Source organism: Microcaecilia unicolor, chromosome 4 (genome assembly GCF_901765095.1).
Source record: "Microcaecilia unicolor chromosome 4, aMicUni1.1, whole genome shotgun sequence".
Lineage (NCBI taxonomy): Eukaryota > Metazoa > Chordata > Amphibia > Gymnophiona > Siphonopidae > Microcaecilia > Microcaecilia unicolor.
The window spans coordinates 141,732,442-141,757,632 of record NC_044034.1 but is presented as its reverse complement, the minus strand read 5'-3'; the positions used below and the strand labels follow the sequence as shown (position 1 = coordinate 141,757,632).

General features: G+C 41.5%; 1 protein-coding gene across 2 annotated transcripts in view; it reads right to left on the bottom strand.

The window, feature by feature from the left end:
* DCDC1 (doublecortin domain containing 1) overlaps window positions 1-25,191 on the bottom strand; it is a 556,169-nt gene that overhangs the window by 269,383 nt on the left and 261,595 nt on the right. For both annotated transcript variants that reach the window (XM_030200682.1, XM_030200683.1), the window contains one exon: window positions 4,393-4,485. In XM_030200682.1, the coding sequence (XP_030056542.1) occupies window positions 4,393-4,485 (93 nt within the window). The remainder of the gene's footprint in view (window positions 1-4,392; window positions 4,486-25,191) is intronic.

Here is a 25,191-nt window from a genome sequence, read left to right as displayed (position 1 = left end):
CCCAGCGGTCGCATCATTTCAAAGCCTTGCCCGTCTCTAGCCTTCCCTCCCTTCGTGAGTTCGTTCCCTCAGAGTCCCGCCTTCTGACGTCATTTCCTCTTTCCTCGAGGGCGGGACTCTGAGGGAACGAACTCACGAAGGGAGGGAAGGCTAGAGACGGGCAAGGCTTTGAAATGACGCGGCCGCTGGGACGGAGGTAAATTAAAAAAGACTTAAACCACGCAGGGTGGCAGGAAGGAAAAGGGGGATGTTGGGGGGAGAAGAGGGCGGAGATGCTAGATGGGGTAGGGGCACCAACTGATAGTCTGCAGGGGGGCACCAGAGACCCCAGGACTGGCCCTGGTCACTGGATTTTGCTGCCCTTAAAACTGTGCCTCCCTAGGTGATTGCCTAGTTTCCTACTGCTAGGATTCCTAAATGCTGATTTATTTATTTTTGTTACATTTGTACCACGTGCTTTCCCACTCATGGCAGGCTCAATGCGGCAGGCAATGGAGGGTTAAGTGACTTGCCCAGAGTCATAAGGAGCTGCCTGTGCCGGGAATCAAACTCAGTTCCGCAGGACCAAAGTCCACCACCCTAACCACTAGGCCACTCCTCCACACAAGTAACTAATTCATGCACTAACTGTTTAGCACATATTAGTAAAAGGGTCTCTAAAACATTTAAGTGTGTAAAAGCCTGTAAATGCACAGGACAGTGAATTAACACACGGTTGCTCAGACTACTACTACTACTATTTAGCATTTCTATAGCGCTACAAGGCGTACGCAGCGCTGCACAAACATAGAAGAAAGACAGTACCTGCTCAAAGAGCTTGCTCAGAGAGAAAGTCTCTGCTCTAGGGATGGATGCGACATAAGCTGTATAAATGAATGCCACTTCCACGTCTGTTCTCAGCCAATCAGCAGATTTCCCATAGTTGAGCTTGTGTTATAGAATGTCATGTTTCTTCCTATGGTCTATCTATAAGAATATTTTTATCTGATCTGAAAGATAAACTTATTAATGTACATCTATAATATGCATATACAATTGCACAAAAGCATTTATTGTTATGCATAGAGGACAATAAATGGTAGTGGTGCAATGAGATACAGGGATTGTATCTTCTTGCTATGCAGACTGTAGAACAAAACTGCCAAATAAATTTAAAAAGTAAAGCCCTATCAGGTGCAAAACATGAAGATACTGGGTTCAACATGGACTTTACAAACATGAAGACCTACAGATATTGTTGTTAGCCCCAGCTGACTACAGGAATATGAATTACAGGTATTCATATACCAGAAACTTCCAGAACCTCAAGTCTGGATCTTCATCAGCAGTGACAGTTACTTGTTCAACCTCTTGAACAGTTCAGGATACATTAAAATAAACACATGGTGAGCCCAAGACAGAGGGAAGATGTAGATAAGAAAAGGAAAATGATAACTGAGAATTACCCAGCTGTATCGTTACATTTACTGAAACATCAATTACACTTATTATTCATAAAATTGTAAAGTATAATAGTAGATTCCATGTGAAATTTTCAGTTGCTTGTATGGTTCATTTCCCGATACTAATGCAATGAAATTATTAGGTTCTGCTTTTATCTAAGAAAAAAAGGGTTCTCACATTCCAGGAATCTACATGGAAATGATGGCCCACTTTTGTCGAACACCAATTTTGTATTATTATTTCATTTATGGGATATGCTGTCAACTGCACAGCATGAGCGTTTGTGAGAAGAAGGCTTGATTTAATAGTTCGTCATTACAACATTTCCTGCAGGATCTTATGATTAGCACACTATGAATTGACATTTGTAAACTACTGTATTTCCTTTCAAAGAAAGAACTTAGTTAACATTTTTTCTTTAGAGCACTGAAAGAATTCTATTCAGCAAAGAGAGATAAAATTATTCTGCTAATGAAAAAACAGGAACTTTCTAACCTGGGAAAGTTGAAGATTTAGTATCTATACTACATTATAAATTACATAGTCATAGAAATATATAACTGATGCTTCCATGTATCTAAAACCATCTAGGATTGAAAACATAAAACACAATTCCTTGAACCACTGGCTTCAACTGAGGGGTCACTAATGACAGCCAGCAATAATTGCTCTTTGTAAACACTGTCCACAACCTGTTTTAAAATGTGCATATTCTGCACCACTATATGGATAGGCAGAGGACACAGTCACTGCTGGGAGCTATAGAGGGGCTATTCGATGCTACCATTTAGGCAGTGTTACACATATAAATGCTTAGGGGTCAATATTCAGCTGGCAACAGTGAGTGTTTTGCTGACTGCTGCCAGCTTTATTCCCGGATATTCAATGCCAGGCCATGTCCAGGCTTTGGCATTGAATATCCAGTTTACGTGGAGCTAACACATAGCCATTTAAGTTCATATTCAGAACGTATTTATTTATTTAGATTTTGCTCACACCTTTTTCAGTAGTAGCTCAAGGTGAGTTACATTCAGGTACTCTGGATATTTCTCTGTCCCAGGAGGGCTCACAATCTAAGTTTGTACCTGAGGCAATGGAGGGTTAAGTGACTTGCCCAAGATCTTAACTAGCCATGAGTTGCTGCATAGAGATAGGACTGTGTTTTATGCGGTTGTTCTGGCTGGTTAAAAGCTGAATATTGTCACTTAACAGGCCAAATGTTGACTCCGTCCCCGGAACGCCCCCAAAATAGCCAACTTTCATTTAAGTGCTAACTGCTAATTTTCAGTGGAGATAATCAGTAAGTGCTGCTAAAAATGAGCAGATAGTCTCGAACATGTGATTTAACCGGTCAGCGGCTGTTTCTGGCTAATTAACTCATTTTGAACATCGACCAGTTAGAATACCAGTACATATACACACATGTGCACAATTATTTGCGTCTATGCCAGCATGCCACCCAAGCACTATTTTGCAAGTACAGGGATATAGGCAGGGCTCCCTATTATGAGAGTGGCTTACAAAGTACTATAAGTTATGTATGTCCTTACACTCACCAACTCTATGGCTGCTGTAATTACGAGCACCTAAATATTAAGTACACTGATACCATGTTAGGCCAGCATTTCTAGAACACAATCCAGACATCTAGTGTTTCTAGAACACAATCCTGATGTCTAGTATTTGTAGAACACAATCTTGACATCTAGTATTTATAAAACACAACCTAGATGTCTAGTTTCTAGAAAACAACCCATGCATCTAGTATTTGTAGAACACAATCCTGACGTCTAGTATTTCTAGAACACAACCCAGCAGTCTAGTATTTCTAGAATACAACCTAGATGTCTACTTTCTAGAACACAACCCAGACATCTAGTATTTCTAAAACACAACCCAAGCATATAGTATTTCTAGAACAAAACCTAGACATCTAGTTTCTAGAACACAACCCAGGCATCTAGTATTTCTAGAACACAACCTAGACATTGAGTATTTCTAGAACACGACATAGACATCTAGGCTCCTATACTCCTACCACACAGTTACAGAACTGCCCTCTATCCCTCAGATTCTAAAAATGGCACCCAAATTTGCATGTGATCCTGAGATCCGCAGGCAAATAAATTAGTTAATGAGTCATTAACAATCAATAACTGGCTGTTAATTATTGATGTTAATTGGCAGTAATTTGGATTTGCACACAGACCTGGCTGTACACGATTCTAGAAATATCCATGCCCAAATTCTCTTGCATGTAACCCAAAAGGGGGTGTGGCCTTGGGAGGCCAATGGATGGGTCAATGACATTCCAATGAACTACATGCAGTATTATAGTTTGGAGGATGCACACCAGGATCTACACTAGGTTTCAGCTAGCATAAGTCCTTGTGCCCAAATTTGGGTGCAAAAATCCTGGGTGCTCATCCAGACCATCCTTTATAGAATAGTGCTGAGCACTGATTTTTCTCGGCATCTATTTTTTGGTGCCATATACTGAATCTGGCCCCATATATATAGAAGCAATATTCACTGCTGTACATATAGCTTTTTGCTGGGTAAATGAAACTGCCTAGCTATAGGGGTAATGGCTGAAGATCACTGATATTCATACAGATAGTCTATCCTTGTTCTGCCTTTGCATTATCCAGGGAGTGCCAAGCTGAGCTTTTGCAGTTAGATTTTAGCCAGCACTATCCAGATAGAGCTGTTGAAAATCCCAGGCCAGTGGACTTGAACATTTACCAGACGCTACTAAAGCTTTAAAATCTCTCTCATACTGAGCCTTAGAAGTGTTATAAACTTGCCCCCTAATCAGTAAGAATCTTAGTACAGTGGCAGATGAGCATAAGCAAGGAGTTCTTCCTTTTAGCTACTGATTTATTTTTGAACGGACACTGGGTCTGTCCCACTGTGTCATGCAATGATTTTTTGGAAAACCTTTCTCACCTCGCTATATGCTGTGCACATTTCCTCTTTGGTCATGGAGAGGATCACCTTTTGTGTGACATCCCTTGTGTGGCCATTCATGGCCAATTCCAACTGCAAGATGGAAAAGAATCAAAGAGTTTTGAGTTTAAGATTCTTCATAACACTTCAAATCAGTGCAACATTGCTGATAGTAATAGGGCTAGATATCCTTAAATGTGCCACTGTGTTAACACCATTAACATGCATTATTAATAAATAGGCTCCATTTCATAAAATGTGTGGTAAAGAAAACACATTAATGCATGCAACTGCAGGCTAATGGGGTAGCACCCTTTAGAACATGTATCACTACATGCAGGTTGAACATTTTGACACCTATTTACTAAAGTGTGGTAAGATTTTACAGTCATCACATGTTTGTTAACTGCCAAAATGAAAGCATGGTAACTGCAAAACGCCTGCTGTAACTATTGGAGGCTACCCAGCAGTTTCATAGTCAGTTAATGTAGAGAACATATCATTACTAGCCCTTATTTTACATATTATATTCATGTTTTTGATATCTGAAAAACAGCATTTAGACATCGAGATTGCATGAATGTCCAAATCCTGATTTTATAAAGCCAGGATATGGATGTCTAAAACTGCAGTATGTCCATATGGCAAGGGGGCATGGTCTGGGCATGTTTTGGGTGGAACTATGGAGGAGCCAAAATAAAGACATTCAACTGACCTCAGAAGGGTAAGGGACGTCCATGTCTAAGAAGAGAGATGTTATTATTTAGACCTGATACTTAGGTTGTCTCGGTTACAGAAAGGAGCTCTGACGGAGCAACTGTCCACTGAAGGGATTAAGGCATGACACCCCCTTAATCCTTCAGTGGTTGCTGTCCCCCTCCCTCTTCTGAAGGTGAAACTAGCAAGGAATACTGGGATCTATGACAGCTTCAGGAACTATGAACATTCAGGGTACTAAAATCTTTTTTTTAATTAACTTCTTATTAGACCTCCAAGCAGGGTTGAGGAACAGCCTCAATGGTTAGTGCAGTGAGCTAAGAACTAAGGAACCCAGGTTCAAATCCCACTTCAGTTCTTTGTGATTTTTTTTCCAATTATGAGCCCTCCAGGGACTCAAAAATACATACGGTACCTAAATATATACAACATCTGCAAGTCTGAAGGCTACTGAAGTGGTGTACATTTAGGTACAGTAGGTGTTTTTTTTTTTTTACCTGGAGGGCTCACAATTAAAGGGAATAATCACAAAAAGCTGAAGTGGGATTTGAACCTGGGTTCCTTGGTTCTCACTCACTGTTCTAACCATTGAGGCACAGGCACACAGTGCCTCCCCAGCCCCAATCATGACCTTCTGTACTACTCTTACGCTGCTAACCTCGCCACTGCTGCTGCTTCTAAAGCCCAGCAGCAAAAACAAAAAAACATAAGAGAGCCGCAAGGCCGCAGCCTGTATACCTGCACTGCCAGTTCTTCCATTCCCAAACCTTCCCACATCACTTTCTGTTCCGGAAAGCAGAGGATGAGAGCAGCAGAGTTAACAGCTGCAGGTATAGGGGATGCAGCTCCATGACTGGTCATGGAAAGCAAAGTGATGGGGGGGAGGGGTCAAGGATAAGGAAAACAGAAGATGCTGGGGGAAGGTTAGAGGGAGGAGAAAAGAGATGCTGATTGGAATGGGAAAGAAAGAGAAGGTGTATGTAAGATGGAGGGAGAAGAGAGCATACTGGGCAGAAGATTTCAGTGAATCGTCTACAAGCACATTGTCTACAATGACAGCTAGACCTTTTTCTTGAGTGCCAACTGCTAAGCTGGACTCTAGCATCAGGTAACTATGATTTGGATTATTCTTCACAACATGCATTAGATGTACTCTCATGAACTGGTGAAGGGTACTATCATGAATTGGTAAGTACATTTTTGCACTTGGTGTTTAGTTTTGTATTCATTCAAGGTGTGATATCATTCATATTTATATTTGGAAAGCTGATGAGTTAAGCAACATCCAACAGAAGACTCCTGAGACAGGCCTTTGTGGCCAAAACACGGCTCATGTCGAGTCACTGGATGTTTTAATAAACTAGAACTAAACAATGGTAATTGATAGAACACAGGACCTGGGCTGGAGAATAAGGGAGAATCGATGAAGACAAATAGGAAGGTGTACCTTGACGAAAAGCCTTAAAAGCCAAAAGCAAAACTTTAACCTGAACACGAAACTCTACAGGCAACCAATGATGAGTCTTCAAAACAGATGTAACATGAACTAATTTCCGTAAATGACAAAGAAGACAGCCGTATTTTGCAAAAATTGAAGCCTCTTAAGCAAAGACTTAGAAATCCCCAAATAAATAATATTACAATAATCTAATCTTGTCATTATCAAAAACAAAATTAATGAGTGAAATGTATCACAATCAAAAAGTAAGCACACCGACCATAATTGACGCAACAAGAAAAACTCTAATTTACAAAGCACAGACACCTGGGGTTCAAAAGAAAGACGAAAGTCAAGAAACACTCCTAAAATAAAGAAAAGTAGGAACCGGAAACAATCACAGTATCAAACAACAGTAAAGAATCAGTAGATGGCGTCAGTTGACCTGACAGCCAACAAGCCACCATCTTATCACAATTTAAAAGAAGGTGATGATCCAAGATCCATTGAGCAATAGCTCTCAGACAATGCTGTAAAGGTGATAAATCTGGATTCAATTAACTAAATTTATAAAGTAACAAAATATCATCAGCACACAGAGTGGAGTGGAGGAGTGGTCTAGTGGTTAGGGTGGTGGACTTTGGTCCTGAGGAACTGAGTTCGATTCCCACTTCAGGCACAGGCAGCGCCTTGTGATTCTGGGCAAGTCACTTAACCCTCCATTGCCCCATGTAAGCCACATTGAGCCTGCCTTGAGTGGGAAAGTGCAGGGTACAAATGTAATTTTAAAAAAATATGAAAAGAAATGTTAAAGTAAGCATTGCAAGAGGGCTCAAAAATATTAACGAAGAGAAAGTATAGAACCTTATTACATGAAACTATACTGTTTATAGAAATATGGAAAAATAAGAAATGAATGAAACCAGTTCAATACAGTACCAGCAACCCCCAAAGACTGAAATTGAGCAAGCAGCAAGGCATGGTCCTCCATGCTGCAGACTGATCAAGCAAAATCGCCAATGTAATATAATGACTGCCTAAATGAAACCAAAACTTTGCTAATAACAGAAACCAAGAATAGTTTCAGTGCTATAGGCTACATGAAAGCCTGATTGTCGGGGATGCAGCACAAGTTTCTTCTTTTTGATAAATTGGCTAAGCTGTAAGAAAATAGTGAGGGGAAGGAGTTTGCATTAAGCCATAAAGAATATACAAAGGAAAAGAAGGAAACAGACTTAATGACTGATCCATCTGTCATTCTTCACACAGGGCAGAAAAAATTCACAGGTACAGAATATCACCTAGTTAAAGTGGAGTAGAAGTCTCCAAGGGAAACTTAACAGAAAGAAAGAAGATATTTCAACAGGAACATAGCTCCTATTTGAAGTACTTTTGGTCGCAATAGAAGGAACTGCTGCCTTTTCTTTTGTGTTGAATGAGCAGCATCTGAAAAAATATGAATTTTCAGACCAGAACATAAGAACAGCCATACTGAGTCAGTCAGACCAATGGTCCATCCAGCCCAGTATCCTGCTTCCAACATAGCCAATACAGGTCACAATTATCTGGCAGAATCCCAAAGAGTAGCAACATTCCATGCTACCAATCCCAAGGCAAGCAGTGGCTTAACCATGTCTATCTCAATAACAGACTATGGACTTTTCCTCCAGGAACTTGTCCAAACCTTTTTTAAACCCAGATATGCTAATTGCTATTACTAGATCCTATGGCAAAGAGCTCCAGAACTTAACTATTCCTTGAGTGAAAAAATATTTCCTCCTATTTGTTTTAAAGGTATTTCCATGTAATTTCATTGAGTGTACCCTAGTCTTTGTACTTTTTGAAAGAGTAAAAAATCGATTCACTTCTACTCGTTCTACACCACTCAGGATTTTGTATACCTCAATCATATCTCCCCTCAGCCATCTCTTTTCCAAGCTGAGGAGCCCTAACCTTTTTACCCTTTCCTCATATGAGAGGAGCTCCATCCCCTTTATGATTTTGTTCGCTCTTCTTTGAATGTTTTTTTTTGTCCGTTATATCTTTATTGAAATATGGAGACCAGAAATGAATGCAATACTCAAGGTGAGGTCACACCCTGGAGTGAAACAGAGGCATTATAGTATTCTCGGTCTTATTTACCATCCCTTTCCTAATAAATTCTAGCATCCTGTTTGCTTTTCTGGCCACCGCCACATACTGGACAGAAGATTTCAATGTATTGTCTACAACAACACCTAAATCTTTTTCTTGGGTGCTGACCTTCAAGTTGGACCCGAGCATCAGGTAACTAAGATTCAAATTTTTCTTCCCAATGTGCATCACTTTGCATTTGTCCACATTAAATTTCATCTGCCATTTGGATACCCAGTCTTCCAATTTCCAAAGGTCTTCCTGCAAATTTTCACAGTCCACATGTGTTTTAACAACCTTCAATAGTTTTGTATCATCTGCATATTTAATCACCTCACTCGTCGTTCCAATTTCCAGATCATTTATAAATATGTAAAAAGCACCGGTCCCAGTACAGATTCCTGTTGTACTTTACTATTCACCCTTCTCCATTGAGAGAAATGACCATTTAACCCTACCCTCTCCTTTCTATCCAATAATCAATTCATAATCCACAACAGAATATTGCCTCCTATCCCGTGACTCTTAATTTTCTCAGGAGTCTCATGAGGTACCTGTCAGGATTGCTGGACATACTTAAATTAATATGAAACCAACTCCTGATAACTCCCCCTCCCTCAGGAAGCTCTGAGGATGGCAAATGGACCTCTGATAACTGCCCCTCCCTCAGGAAGCACTGAGGATGGCAAATGGACCAAATGCTGCCCAGCTGACTGCTAGCCCTGTTGTTTCTCAATTACCCCTGACTAACATACCTTTTGTCCTCTCTGGGCATCTGGGAGCAGGGCTCTCTCTGAGAACAAAGAAAGCCAGACAGATAGGTTCCAAAACTAGGGACTTCAAAGAGTAGAACCTGTGAAAATGGTCACCTTCCTTGCATCAAGGAAATTAAACTGGAGTTTGGCTGGGAAGGAAAGAAGTTATTTGATCCCTTTCTGTTCCTGAGGTATAAAAAGGAGAAGCACATGGCTCTGGGCAGCTCAGCTTTTTTCTTTCTTTCTTTCTTTCTCTACCAACATATACCTTCAGCCCCAGCCCCTGGCACTGGCCCCCCTTTCTCGTTCAGCCCTTCTCTCTCAGAGCACATGGCTCTACTTTCTTAAGCGCTTCTTCTTTCTCTTTCTCTACACACATACACACCTTCAGCCCTACCTCAAGGCTTCTCTCTTTCTCAGCACCCCCCCTCCCCCCCATTCTTACCTTTCTCTCATTGATTCCCATCTAAACCCACACACACAGATACAGCATTGTAATATTTACCGGTACTAAGTGCTGTGAGCCTATATATGTAAATACAATATACTGTCTATATATATCCAAACCCATGTGGATTGTTTTTCTTTGGGAACCCACTGCCTCTGTGAACTGGACCCGGGACCATACCTAGACAATGAATGCTGACAGAACCTTGTCAAAAGCTATCTGAAAATCTAGATACACTACATGAACCAGCTCACCTTTATGGAAAACAAAAAAAGCAGATCGTGTAGAAATGAAATGCAATTTATTTAAACAATACAACAATATTTATATGAGTACAAACAGCCCGACACAGGCCGTTCTTCGCCCAACTGGGCTGCTTCAGGGGCTATACAGAAAATCCTTTGTTGCCAAATATAAGGCAAAATGTAGAAATCATGCATCAAGGGTTGGTTTGGAAAAAACCCATGCATCAAGGGTTGGTTTGGAAAAAAACAGCTGAGTCAGAGATTTCAAAACGTGATCCACTGATATGGAGCCAGTGCTTCGGTCACATATCTCTGGGTTTGCTGAATTTCAGCAAACCCAGAGATATGTGACCGAAGCACTGGCTCCATATCAGTGGATCACGTTTTGAAATCTATGACTCAGCTGTTTTTTTCCAAACCAACCCTTGATGCATGGGTTTTTTCCAAACCAACCCTTGATGCATGATTTCTACATTTTGCCTTATATTTGGCAACAAAGGATTTTCTGTATAGCCCCTGAAGCAGCCCAGTTGGGCGAAACACGGCCTGTGTCGGGCTGTTTGTACTCATATAAATATTGTTGTATTGTTTAAATAAATTGCATTTCATTTCTACACGATCTGCTTTTTTTGTTTTCCATCTTGGAGTTTGCAGACCGTCTGCCTTCGTGCTTTCTTGGACCCCAGCTCACCTTTAGCCACATGTTTATTCACGTCTTCAAAGAAATGAAGCAAGTTTGTGAGACAAGACTTCAGTTGGCTGAAACCATGCTGACTCTGTCCCATTACACCATGTTTGTTTATGTGTTCCACAATTTTATTCTTTATAATAGCTTCCAATATTTTATACTCGGCACTGACGTCAAGCTTACCAGTTTGTAATTTCCCGGATCAACCCTGGAGTCCTTTTTAAAAATCGGTGTCAGAATGACCACACTTCAATCTTAAGGTACTACAGACAACTTTAACGACAGGCTACAGATTACTAACAGCAGACCAGCAATTTCATGCCTGAGTTCTTTCAGTATCCTTGGATGCATGCCATCCAGTCCAGGTGATTTGCTACTCTTTAATTTGTCAATTTGGCTCAGTATGTCTTCCAGGTTCACCAAGATTAATTTCAGTTCCTCTGCATCCTTGAGAACCATTTCAGGTACAGGTAGATCTCTTACATCTTCTTCTGAAAAGAGCGAAGTAAAGAATTCACTCAGTTTCTCCACTATGGCCTTGTCCTCCCTGAGTGCCCCTTTTGCTCCTTCATGAGTTAACGGTCCAATGGATTCCCTCGCATGCTTTCTGCTTCTGACGTACCTGAAAAAGTTGTTACTGTGAGTTTTTGCCTCTTCGGCAAGTTTCTCTTCATATTCTGTTTTAGTATTCTTTATCAATGCTTTGCATCTAGCTTGACAGTGCTTATGTGGCTTCTTATTTTCTTCATTTGGGTCCTTTTTCCATTCTTTAAAGGACATTCTTTTGGCTCTAATAACCCTTTAACTTCACCTTTTAACCATGCTGGCTGTCGTTTTCTCTTCTTTCCACCTTTGCAAATACGTGGAATGCATCTGGTCTGGGCTTCTAAGATAGTATTTTTAAACAACATCAAACACCCATGCCTGATTGAATGTACAAACCTTTGCAGCTGACCCTTTTAGCTTCTTTTTAACCATTTTCCTCATTTTATCATAGTCACCCTTTTGAAAATTAAAGGCTGCTACAGTAGATTTCCTTTGTGGCTTCATTCCAGATAGTAGCTTAAACCTCTCCTTCTATGCCATGTACTCCTCCAAGGACTAGATATAAAATGGCTCCCCCTCTTGTCAGTTCCTGGACCAGTTGATCCAAGAAGCAGTCATTTATTACATCTGGGAATTTTATCTCTCCTGGCCCTTCCTGATATAACATTTATCTAGTCAATATTGGGGTAATTCAAATTGCCAATTATTATACTGTTGCCCAATTTGCCAGCTTCTCTAATTTCTGTAAACATTTGTTCATTTGTCTGTTTGTTCTGTCCTGGTGGACGGTAGTACAGCCCTATAAAAATACTCCTTCCCTTTACACATGGAGTTTCTATCAATAATGATTCCACGCTGCTATCTGTTTCATGTAGAATGTTTATGTTTGACTCAATTTCCTCTTTAATATATAGCGCAAACCTCCCCCCCTTCAATTTCACCATTATTGAAACCTCTCTATTGGGATTCCCTAAAGATTCTGTTTCAACAGTATCCTTCAAGGATACTCCACACTGAACCATGGACTCCTGGGTGACTGTCAGCTTCCCTCCCCCACCCCATTTTAGTTTAAAATCTGCTCTAACTCCTTTTTAGAAGTTAGTGCCAGCAGCGTGGTTCCATCCCGGTTAAGGTGGAGTCCATCCTTTTGGTACAGGCTCCCCCTTTCCCAGAATGTTGCCCAGTTCCTAACAAATCTAAATCCCTCATCCTGCACTATCGTCTCAACCACGCATTGAAACTTCGGAGCTCTGCCTGCCTCTTGGGTCCTGCAAGTGGAACAGGGAGCATTTCTGAAAATGCTACATTGGTGTCACGAAATGCCTAGCCACCCACCTGGGGTTACCCAGTGGCCGCTTAGAGGGTCTATCCCCAGCACAGCTCAGGTCCGCCTGCACCTGCTGTTTGTGCTCTATACTACTAGCATCCTCCTCCCACTGACTGGGTCACAACTGCCTATGGACAAGACTCCCGCTCTCAAATTATCCCCGTGATTTCTAGGTTACTGGGGCTGCATTCCCAATGGTCCCACAGTTCTTAGAGTGCACTCACAGACCCAACACACAAACCACCAGAATTCTTTATCAGTCCAACCAGAGAGGCAATAAACTAAATATTGTTTATTGTCTTTTAAAAATTGAACAGTGGAACAAAATAGTACAATCAGCAAACATTAAAAGGTAACTGAAATATGGATCAATTATAACACTAACTAAACATTTGTTTACTTCCTAGAAAGTACCTGGGGAGATCAGGGCATATAGCTATTCATCAGTTAAAAAATATAACTGTCTTTTACAGGGTTTCATCAAAGAGCTCTCTCTCTCTTCTCCCGGGCTGAAACTGGAGCAAAAGCTAGTACAACTGAAATGAAAAAAGCTCCTGCGCCAATCAGAGCCCAATCAACAACATTTGAAAAAAGCTGGTTATATCACTCAGGCATTTCCTTATCTGTTCTTTGTAACAGCTTAAAACATAACATGCACCACTTACTGGCCAAACTAGAGAAATGCACTTCAAGATTTAATAAAGGTAATTCTATAGGCTTAAAGCACACTGTTCTGTCACACCTGGAGAATCTGGACTTCAGCATTCTACCTAAGAGCCTAAATTTGGCTTCTAGAACCTCCCTCCCATATTTTCATATGTCACTGGTACCCACATATACCAAGACAGCTGGCTCTTCCCCAACACTTTCTATAATCCTATCTAGGTAGGCAGGTCACCAGGTGATCCTCATGTCCACCAGTCACCCAGCTACCTACATACCTAATGATTGAATCACTAACTACAACATCTGTCCTAACCCTTCCCACCTGGGCAGAAGTTCTTGGAGACATATCCTCTGTGTGAGAGGATAGTGCATCCCCTGGTGGGCAGGTCCTGGCTACAGGAGTACTTCCTACTTCACCAGGGTGATGCTCTCCTTTTAGGAAACCTCTCTCTTCCAAGATAGAACAGGGGCTGCCAGACTTAAGGAAGACATCTCTACAACGTCCCTATAGGTCTCCTCTATGTACCTCCCTCAGCTCCTCCAAGTCTGCTACTCTAGCCTTAAGAGAATGAACTCATTCTCTGAGAGCTAGGAGCTCTTTGCATCGGGCACACACATATAACCTTTCACCAACTGGGAGATAATCATACATGTGACACTCAATGCAAAAGACTGGATAGCACCCTTCTCACTGCTGGACTGCCATTTACATCTTAGTATTATTGAGCTGTTTAATAATTTAAAACTTACTAAGGTAGTAAGGATATTAGACTAATATGGATCTCTATGTGGAAAAAAAAACAGTCTCATTATTTTGATCTCCATCAAGCTCAGAAACCAAAGTCACTATCAAGGTTGTTGGAACAGCCTGTTTCTACATAGAGGTTTCAAGGAATGTTGTTAAATCAGTACCTTGAACAATGTTATTTTTCAAATGAAAAGTGAGACTGTCACTCTTAGCGACTGAGAGATCTAAGAGCATTATTTACAGGTTACTATCAAAAGCTTTACTCTTCAGAGCATCAAGGGGATCTGAAAGAAATAGAGAGATAGTTGGAAGACACACCTTTGGTCCAGTTATCTCAAACTCAGATAGAGGAGTTGGACAGAGAAGTAACAAGAGGCGGAGGTTTTGGAAGCTATTTGTGGACTTAAACCTGGGAAATCCTTGGGATTGGATGGGCTATTTGCAAAATTCTATAAGATCATGGACCCCTAGTTGGTAGTGCCCCTGACTAATCTTTTCGATGTGATTTTGGAAAGGGAAGCTTTGCCAGAATCAATGTCAGTTGCGAGGAGTTTGGTTATTCACAGGAGGGGGGGGAAAATCCAATGCTATGTGAGTCAAATAGATCCATTTTGCTTTTGGCAAAAATTTTAGACAACCACTTAAATAAGATTATCCCTGAGATTGTGCCAGCAGATTAATCAGGTTTTATACTAGGGAGGATGTCAGGGGATAATGTTCAGTGGATGTCAACCTAATGGCATGGGGGTGTGAGTGGGATGCATTGATGGCTCTTGTGGCCTTTGATAGGGTTGAATGGGTCTTCCTTAAGGCCATCCTTTGGTGGATGGGGTTTGGGCCTAAATTTACGAACTGGTGAAGGTGCTTTATTTGAGGCCCCAGGCAAAAGTTAGGACTAATGGTTATTCGCCTGAGTTTCCGTTGGGCCAGGGCACCAGGCAGGGCTGTCCACTCTCACCCCTCCTTTTCCCTCTGGTTATTGAGTCTTAGCAGCCGGGATTCAGGCTAATGAAGCTATTCAAGGGGTTACAGTGGGACCTGTGAAGTATAAAATCTTCCTCTATGCAGATGATATTCTTATGATAGTAAGCTCCCTATGTCCTTCTTTGCATGCATTGCTGGAGGAGCTTCACCAATATAGCTCTTTTTCAGGTTTCAAGGTTAACATATCCAAGTTGGAGCCTATGGGATTTCAGGTGCTAGAGACTGAGCTGAGGGATCTCCTTAGCAGCTTCCCATTTAGGGAGGCTAGAGGCTCCTATAGATACCTATGAGTGCAGTTGCAGACACGCTCAAACGAATGTACAAACTAAATTTCCCTCCCCTTTTAAAGTACCTCATGGTGGATTTTATATCATTGGGTAAAATTCAGTCACTCTTGAGTAGGTGGACTGGCATGTTTGAAGATGATATTTCTTCTGAAGTTCTTGTATCTTTGCCAGACACTCCCATTTTCAGTTCTGAAACATGTTCTTACTGGACTGACCAAGAAAATGTTTCATTATCTTTGGAAGTGCAGGTCTCTTCAAATAGCACAGAGCATATTATTGAAGTCCAGACTGAAGGGAGGAATTGGGAAATGGAAGGGGATGATATTGATATACCACCTTTCTGTGGTCACAATCCAAAGTGGTTTACATATTCTATACAGGTACTTATTTTGTACATGGGGCACAAAGAGCTGTAGTGGGAATCGAACCTGGATATACCAGAACCTAGGAATATCAGGCTGGTGGTGCTGTTACCAAGCAGCCCAATTATGTGCAGTGCTGGAATGATGGAGTGCCCATCCCAAGCAATGGGTTCATATAGAACAGTTCTTAGTGAGGTGCCCACTAGAGGTGGTGTTGTGGATGTCTGGGAAGAGGGCTAGGAGATAGCTTCAAGCTTTTCCCTGTCCTTGTTTAGTGAAGCAAGTTTGGGAGGATGTTTGGAGGGATCTAGGGAATTTCCAGAATCATGGGCTCGCATTCATTGAGCTATGTAATTCCGGTGTTAGATGGGGAGTGACTATGTAGTTGGGAGGGGAGAGGAGGGGACTTCTTAGAATCGATAATTTGTTCCCTGAACAGGTAATGAGGTCATTTATGGAACCTCAGAATGTTTAGGGGGTCTGGGCTCAGCATGTTTTTCTTTATTTGCAGTTTAGGCATATTGGTCTGGAGGCCCTTTATATGGGGGATATTTTGGGTCGGCCATTTTCTGTTCCAGGGTGTCTTGGAGACGGATGGGAGTTTAAAATGCTTGGATGAGAAAGAAAGAAAATATTCCCCTGAGGCAGCTACGAAATAGCGAAACAGGGCTTCCCTGTCGGGATTTGAGGAATTTTGAAAAAGTACAGCATTGGGACCTGGATTGAATTATAAATGGCGAAGACACCAGTATATTGAGCTAAGTACATTTTCCAAGCTTGGATAAGTGAATTGAGTCTCCTACAGGGTTTGTGGTGGCACATGGCAGTGCTCCTTTGAAAGTTTATGTGGAGTTTTTTTTGTGAAGACATATGATTGTAAACGGCTCCCTCATTATATCTAAGGTGTGTCCTTTAAAAACGAGGTGGAACCGATTGTTCTGAAGTCTTTTTTTCTCCACTTTTTTAATGGTGTGCCTGCCAGAGTGCCCTCAAACTCATTGTATATGAGGTAGAATTGTTTGTGTGTTGTGGATATTTTGAGACCCCTTAATCCTATCCTCCAGGGTCCTTGTAAGCCAACATATATGCATTGATGGAAAGAAGACCTGGGACAAGAGCTGACCCTCAAAGAATGGAGGGAAATCTACAGAGCAGCGCATATAGGCCTCCCTTCTGCTAACCTGTTGGAAAATGTGACATGCTGTATAGATGGCACCTAACTCTTGCTAAGTTGGGGAAACTCTTCCCAGGCAGGTCGGAGGCTCGGAGCAATGTTGGAGAGTGTGTGATATGTTAGGCACTTAGAGGCCTATTTATGTATGACCACTACATAGCAGAAAGGAAACCTGTTTGAATTTGGATTCCACTGTTGGCTCCTGTCAAAGCTCTGTAACCACTCAGACTTTTGCTGTCTGTAGCCTAGTATTGGCTGTCATGTTTATACTGATGTATACTTTTTTGCTTGAATTATTTAAAATGCTAATGAGCTGTTTCACGTGGTTCTGCTCTCTCCCTATATTCTACACACCCATTTGTCTATTTCCTGGTTTGTGTTTGAGGGTCTGACCACCCTGGGCTCCAGCACTGAATATTCAGGTCTTGCCAGGCCGCAAGTTATCTGGGTGCTGGTATCTAGATCACTATTCAGACAAGTGAGTGCTGCTATTTGTGATGTCGTCCTACCTGCCTGGATAATAATCCGGGATCTGGCACTGAATATCAGTAGTATCTGATAACTTGGCAGGCCAGGTTAACCGCATAAATAGGACCACATAAAAGTCAGTCCTATATTTATACAGTGGCCCATAGCCGGTTAAGTGCTGAATATTGTACTTAACTGGCTATGCGTTAGCCAGCTCTGTAAACCTGGAAATTCAATGCCAGTGGCCAGACATGGCCCGGAATTGAATTTCTGGGTTTAACGCCGGCACCGGTCAGCAAAATGCTGAGTGTCACCAGGTGAATATTGGGCCCAAAACGTTTTCTGTGTTTGCAGTTGTTGAAATGGGAACTAAAATTATTCTCTTGGAACTATTTTTCCTAAGGCATTTTGAAATAAAGATCTTGTTTGAGTAGAAAGATATAAACCAGTTCTCATGTAAACATAGTATTGATTCAGATTCATATCTAATAAATGCTAGTGAGGGGAGGGGCGGGTAAAACAATTTTGAAACAAAACATAGATTATTGATCTTGCTGCCAATACTTTGTGATCACTGGTTCAATATCTGCTTTGTTGGCATGTTGTAAAAGGATATGGAAGTCAACATATAGTTTACATTTTTAAGTCATTCAAGTTCAAAATTGAACAGGTAAAATGCATTTTGTTATATTTAGGAGCAGAAGGGGACGGTGACCACAGAGGATCTACAGGTCTCCACTATTAGTCCTCTATTCTTTTTGTTTTCTTCTCCATTCCAAATATTTGAACTGAAGTTCCTTTCCTTCCAGATTGCTTTGATTGTAAAATGCCTTGACATATTTAATTGAAAGGCAAATAGCAAATAAACACAAATATCAGATCGGTAAGCAGATAAAAACATAGTTTTGCCCAAACAGGAAATATGGGGTCGCTACCCACCCTGCAACCTTTCTTATCAAAAAGTTGTTCCTTCATACACACGACATGAAGACAGGGTACTAATGTGCCACCAGTTTCACAGACGTGTATCTAATTTTCCGAAATGCTAAACCACATGCACTGGCACCTTTGTGAACAATTGTGCACACTTTTTAACATAACATTCTTTTCACAAGGTTTATGCAAAATTACCTAATGAGCTCAAAAATCATGTAAATGAGCTCATTAGGGATTAACGCTAAATAATACATAGAAAATTGCAAAAAGCTGCAATTTCCTGAAAACTTTCTATCTCTAGAAGGTATAGATAAGTTTTTGTTTTCACGTCTGCGATTTCCTGTGCACTTTTTCATAAGAAAATGCCAGCAGAAAGGAGCTGGAAGGATAGTAAACTGGGGCCCACACTTTCACTAGGGTATATAGCACCAGCTTCCTTGCAGATATCCCTGAGTTATGCACGTCTGTTCCAGGTTCATAGGCAGACTCCTCTGAAAATAAGCTGTCAATCCTGAAGGTACTTTACAGGCTCCTCACAGGGTTTCAAAATTATCCTCCCTAGGACCAACTATTCTATTATTTTGCAGTAAGGCAAAATTAGATCAATAAAAGTTATCTAGATATAACAGGCCACACTTCTATCCAAAACTATGGCAATATGAGTAGAGTTTTTTGTTTTGTTTGTACCCCGCACTTTCCCAGTCATGGCAGGCTCAATGCGGCTTAGGTACTTATTTGTACCTGAGGCAATGGGGGTTAAGTGACTTGCCCAGAGTCACAAGGAGCTCCCTGTGCCTGCAGTGGGAATCAAACCCAGTTCCCCAGGACCAAAGTCCACCACTCTAACCACTAGGCAATAGGGCCATAAGGTGCACAATTTGTCCCTTAATGAGGATTAAAAGGCAATAAATGTGTTATATTACCATAAGGTGCATTAATTTAAGATACCACTATTTGCACAGTAATGAGATGCAGAGTATGCGTACGTCAAGTAGAGCTATATAAATGATTAGTAGTAGTAGTATGAAAGTGCATGAAAGCACTTCATTACAATGTAAACTGAATAATGCAGCTTGTGGCGAATGCTGCATTATTTGTGCAAAAATAACAGCAGCCAAAGGTTGGCATTATTTTTCCTGGATGGGGGCATCAAGTCATAGTCCAATGTTCCCAGGCTACTTCTTAAATGGGCCAGTGCTGGTCCCTCCAATCATATTCCTCTCTCTACCCCGAATCCCGTCTCCCCACCCTGAAGACCCCCTAATCACACACCCCATGCCTTGAAGACTCCCCTTCAATCACCTCTTCTCTTCACCCCCAAAACCTCCATCACGAAAATCCCCATCTCCCACCCCATAAGTCTCCCTTGCCATATATGTCTGGGGTCTAGTGGGGTCAGAGCAGGAGTGACCTCCATTTGCTTCTGCCCCTGCTGGCACTGGGTTCAAAATGGGATCTCGGGAGGAGGGGGAGAGGGCAGTTCTTGATTTTGAGCATTCTCCACTTTAAAAAGTGGCCTGGGCACTACAACTAGCAGCTTGTAAGGTTGATCACAGGCTGCATCATTCATATAGCACAGGAGTTGGTAACATGTAGTTCTGAGATACCACAGGTTAGTCACTCCTGTGGGAAATTTAAGGTGCAGTAAAAGCCGAATTTTACTGCACCTTAATAAACATCCCCTTAGTCTTCATCCATATAAGGAGGAAGACAGGCAGAAGCACATTTTCTTGAACTGATTGCATATTTAATTCAAAAAACAGCTTTGTTGGCATGACAGTTTGTGTCTGTGTTTCAAAAAGTAATAAATTAAGTAGTGTTTTGATTTACCCCAATAAAATTGTGTCAGCTATACTCATTTGTTGAAATTTATTTCAATGCATCTAAGTGGTTTGGCACAGCAACTTAGCAGTTTGCAGCTCTATAACTCAGAACATTTAGCAAGAAATTCAAAAAAGCATATCCTTCCTCTCACATCTCAAAATGCTGGCATTTTCTATCAGGTAGTAAATAAGTAATTGTAGATGATCCAGATTACGTTTTCCATGCATCTCAGTCATACACAGCACGGACAATAACCCTTTGGAGATATTAAAAAGATTCTCCAGTGCTCTGCCACTATAGAAAAGAGTGGGCCAGCTGCAGGTATTTTTGGAAGTGCATTTTAATAAGGTCCCATTCACTGAAGGAACAAATGGGGTAAAAGTAGCTTGCAGTACGAAGTTTAGAAACAGACTTTTCTCTTCTTCCATCAGGCAAATCAATCATTTGTCCAGACTGTGGGAGTCCCAGTTAGTTCCTGAAAGAGCTGCACATATAAACATTCAGTGGTAGTGCTCCTTTCTCAGAGAATGTGACTGTATTCAGCGACAGGGAGAGACAGCCTTTGTCTCCAGCTACGACTGACAGCCATTTCTGTATGGAAAAGAGAAGCTACCGCTCATCAGGGTGTCAGGAACATGACACCAAAAATCTTGTGCACTTTAGATCCCATGGCTATACGCTGAAAGGATGCAGCATCAGAAATGCCCTGCAAAAGGGCTTTCAAGTATCTCTAGACTGAAATGGAATTACGCTCTTCTCTTTGCCCACTAAACTTTACCATCTTTGCTTACTAATAAGTTTTAAGACAGTTCATCCATGACTCCTGACATGTTTCTAAAAGTTGCTAAATCAAGTTGTAGAATAAAAAGAATGTTTTTGCAAACATATACTTTAATTAGTTATCATAATTAGCATCACAGGAGGGTTAAGTGTTGTGAGGGTTCATGTGTAGAAATGAGACTTGAAAAATTGCCCAAAACAAGTCACCTAAAGTTAGTTGCGGGATGATGGTTGCTATGCATGAATTTTATATCACTAATTACATGCATAATTGTTATTACAGAATACTATCATAGGTCCACATTTACAAACCATTTAGATATGACCGCTTACACCATGTCCACGACTAACTGTTGCATAAGAACAGCCATAGTGGATCAGTCCAAAAGGTCCATCTAGCCCAGTATCCTGTTTCCAACAGTGGCCAACCCAGGTCACAAGTACCCAGTAGAATCCAAAATAGTAGCAACATTTAATGCATTTCAGTATTGTATAACCTTAGCGCATGTGTGCTAGGCACACCCCCGACCTGCCCATGTCCACACTCCTTGCAGTTATGCGCTAAAGGATTTCTGCCATAAAGTTATAGCATTACAATTAAGTGAAGTTACCCAAGAAATTGCAAATTAGTAGCAATTAGCACTAATTCTTTCCAATTGTGGTAGTTAGTGCCAATTAGCATCAAACTTATCAGTTAAGTTACACATGTAACTGGCAATTATTATATAACATGTGTGCGCAAGACACATGAAAACTATACCATAAAAAGCACCCTAGCAGAGGCCTGAAAATGGGTGGGGAAGGGGCTATTCATCTAATTCACAAAGCAGAGTCATCTTCACACTTATCATACATATATTGTGCAGTAAAATACACAACGATGAAGGAGAGGCATGTTACACACCTGACAACACACACACACACACACACACACACACACACAAAAGAACATGCGCAAATTCAGAATAAGAATTTGAGAAAAGTGGCCAATAGCTTTACATATTTTTTTCATGTAAATATGTCACCTAGATTTCACATATATCTTATGCATGTGGCATGCCATATGTTCACAAGTACTATACATGTCAGAAAATATATTAGTGCTGAAAGGTAAGTGGATCCAGGGGCATAGCCATTCAAGGTGCATGTGTTTGCATACGCACCCTCTGTCAGTCGATTACTATTTAATGGTGCCACGCTCAATTTACCTCCTACCCCCTACACAAGGTCCAGCATCTCTCCATTCCCTTCCTGGCCCTGAAAAGCTCCCCATGCCTTAAAATCACCTCTAGTCTTTGCCCGGGCAGCTCCAGCAGCAGTGGCACTCATAGGCTGCTTGTGCCCTGCACCGGGGCTCTCTCTCTCTCTGAATTGCCCACCCTTTCTGATGCAATTTCCTGTTTTCTGAAGGGTGGACAGTTCAGAAAGAAATTCCCAGTGCAGAGGCCACTGGTGATGCCTGGGTGAAGACTGTAGATGATTTTAAGGTACTGGGGGGAGGGGGGAGACAGAGAGAAGGAGTATATCACATAGCCCACTGCCAATAACCCATTAGATGGCCATAGGTGGAGAAATCATTCTTCCCTCCAATGTAGCTACTACCTTTACCACCTGTGGCAGGACCATTAAAAAGCTGCAAACTGCCCAATAACAACATAGGGAAGTTGAGTTTGACATGAGGTTCCCAGGCTCCCAGCTGGTGTTAAATGCCAGGTGGGGCTCAAACATGAGGGGTACATAAATGAAGCAAATACCCCCCCCCCCCCCCAACTTTCCAGCTGGTGCTAAAATCAAGCCTAAATGCAAGACGGTGATAGATAAAGCATATGTAATTCAAAAGATGAAAAATACCTATGTACCAAGAGTCCCTGCTCTTGGGTAGTGTCAAATATTAATGGAATAACACAAAACAATAGCAAACAGCTTCTTTACTTTCCCTTTATAAGATCTATTCCTTCACAAATCACTATGGCCTCAGAGTAACTTCAGGTGCATACAGCTAACATTTAACATAGGCTGGCATAAACCCTATGTCACAACCAACCTTATGCCTGAAAATGATGGCGGCTGTAGGGTTGGTGGAAGATGAGTTCAGTTGGATTGGGGTGCATATGTTGGAATTGAATCTTAGGTGGCTACTAATAAGGATGATTTTGGGGTGGATAGAAGCTGAGGGAGGGAGAGGGTACTTTTAATTTATTATGTTTTAGTTTGAATTGTAACATGCTTCAAGCTTGTGGAAATCAAGTATTGAAATATAAAAACTAAATCAATGAATCTATGTTCTCTCTTGCCATATGTCTAGTCCTTAGCAGTGGGAGCTCCAGTTCCCTTCCTGGGATATATCCCACTTTGGCTGTCAGATGTTGGCCTATCAGAGGGATTCTGCTAGTGTACAGTTTATGTCTAGGGATCTGCAGCAGTCTGGCATTTTCAGTTTTTCCAGACAGGAAGTGCATTCATTGTTATCCTGGGGCAAGGGTTCTCAACCCAGCCCTCGGGACACAGCTAGCCAGTCCAGTTTTCAGGATATTCACAATGAATACGTATGAGAGAGATTTGAATTCAATAAAGGTAGTGCATGCAAATTTATCTCATGCATAGTCATTGTGGATATCCTGAAAACCTGACTGGCTAGATATGTCCCAAGGTCTGGGTTGAGAACCTCTCTCCTGGGGCTTGGTGTATCAGGGCAGATCAGGAGCCAAATATGTGTATTTTAAACCACATTCATATCACATGAGTGCTGGTCTTTTATATCTCAGCGGGGAAGGGGAAGACATCCTATAGTGGAACTTAGCAAGTAAAATGTTGTAATAATACTATTAGATTATTGGTTCAATAGTGAATTGATAATGAATGTGACTGTTGGGCAGACTGGATGGACCAAGCAGGCCTTTACCTGCCATCATTTACCATGTTACTAGGTTTCTCTGTTATGTTACTACGTATTATTCGTAGTGCTGTCTTTTCATTTGTAGGGTTGGAAGGCTGCTGCTGTTTGAGTTCTGGGTTTTACTCACAGTTTGGTAGGTCAGTTTTGCTATACTAACAATAAGGTGGGGAAATGTTTACTGATATAGACTGGGGAATGATAGGGTCTCAGATGTCATTTGATACCCCATGGGAACCCCTGGGCTGATATTTTCCTGCAATTCACTCTTGGGACCAAAGGAGAATTCATTTTTGGCAATTGGCAGTGCTGGGAAGCAAGTACCTCTAGCAGTGCTGCCCTCACACTGTTTCCTGATGCCAGTCTTCACTCCCACTCCAAGCAGCCAATAAAAAATTTGAACACTTTATCTCGGGCTGCTGTGGAGCAAAGTCTTGCGATAAGAGTTGTGATTTTGCAGTGTTTGCAGATGAGACATGTCAGTCTGTGGTGTGGGGTGGGTAGTGGAGGGAACCAGGAAGGGGGAGGGAGTTTGGTTCACAGGTAAAGGAGCGGGCCTGTCTGAGAAGGGCTTCTGAAGTGGTAGAGTGAGGGGCAGAGGATAGTGTCTGAGGAGGATCTGAGAAGGATGCAAGAGCTGCAGAGGAGGACAGGTGGCTGAGTTGGGTATGCAGGGATAATGGAAAGCACAATAGAGAGTTTAGGGTACACTCCACGGTCTCTTCCACCTTTCCTCAATTTCTACATATACTCCTCACCCTCCACCCTTTTCCTGTTCCCTGACTGGAGCTCCAAAGGGAATTTTCTCAGCCCTGGTTCCCACTACTTTGGGACAGATGGTGTTATGGAGGCCCACCTTAATTCTTCTGCCTGGAGCTCATGCAATGTTAGTTACATCACTGATAAAACCCATCCACAAGGGCTAGAGATGTTTGTTCCACACAACGGTTACCAGTGGAATTTCTCTGAAGTAACTATTAAAATCCCCCATGTTAGCATGACTGTAAATATTAGGAACAAAGCCCTAGAAAGGAAATCTCTCTAAGTACCCCAAAGTGTAACCCCTATGGTCATCACCATTCTCACACCTAGCACTGGGAGAATCAATAGCAGCAACACTTTCAATGCTATGAATTCTATCCAACTCCCAGGAGTGTTCCATTGTAGGACTCATCAGTGAAAAGGCTCTCAATCTGGTGAAGGCAAAGGGGGAGAAGAAAGAACATGTGGGCCCTGAGTATGTATAATTAGCTTTTCCTGAATCTTATTTCATATTTTAAGATACATGTGACCATTTCTTCAAACGTTTACCTGGTTCTATATATTTTGAGATGCATGTGACCATTTCTTCAAATGTTTACCTGGCTCTATTTATAGATA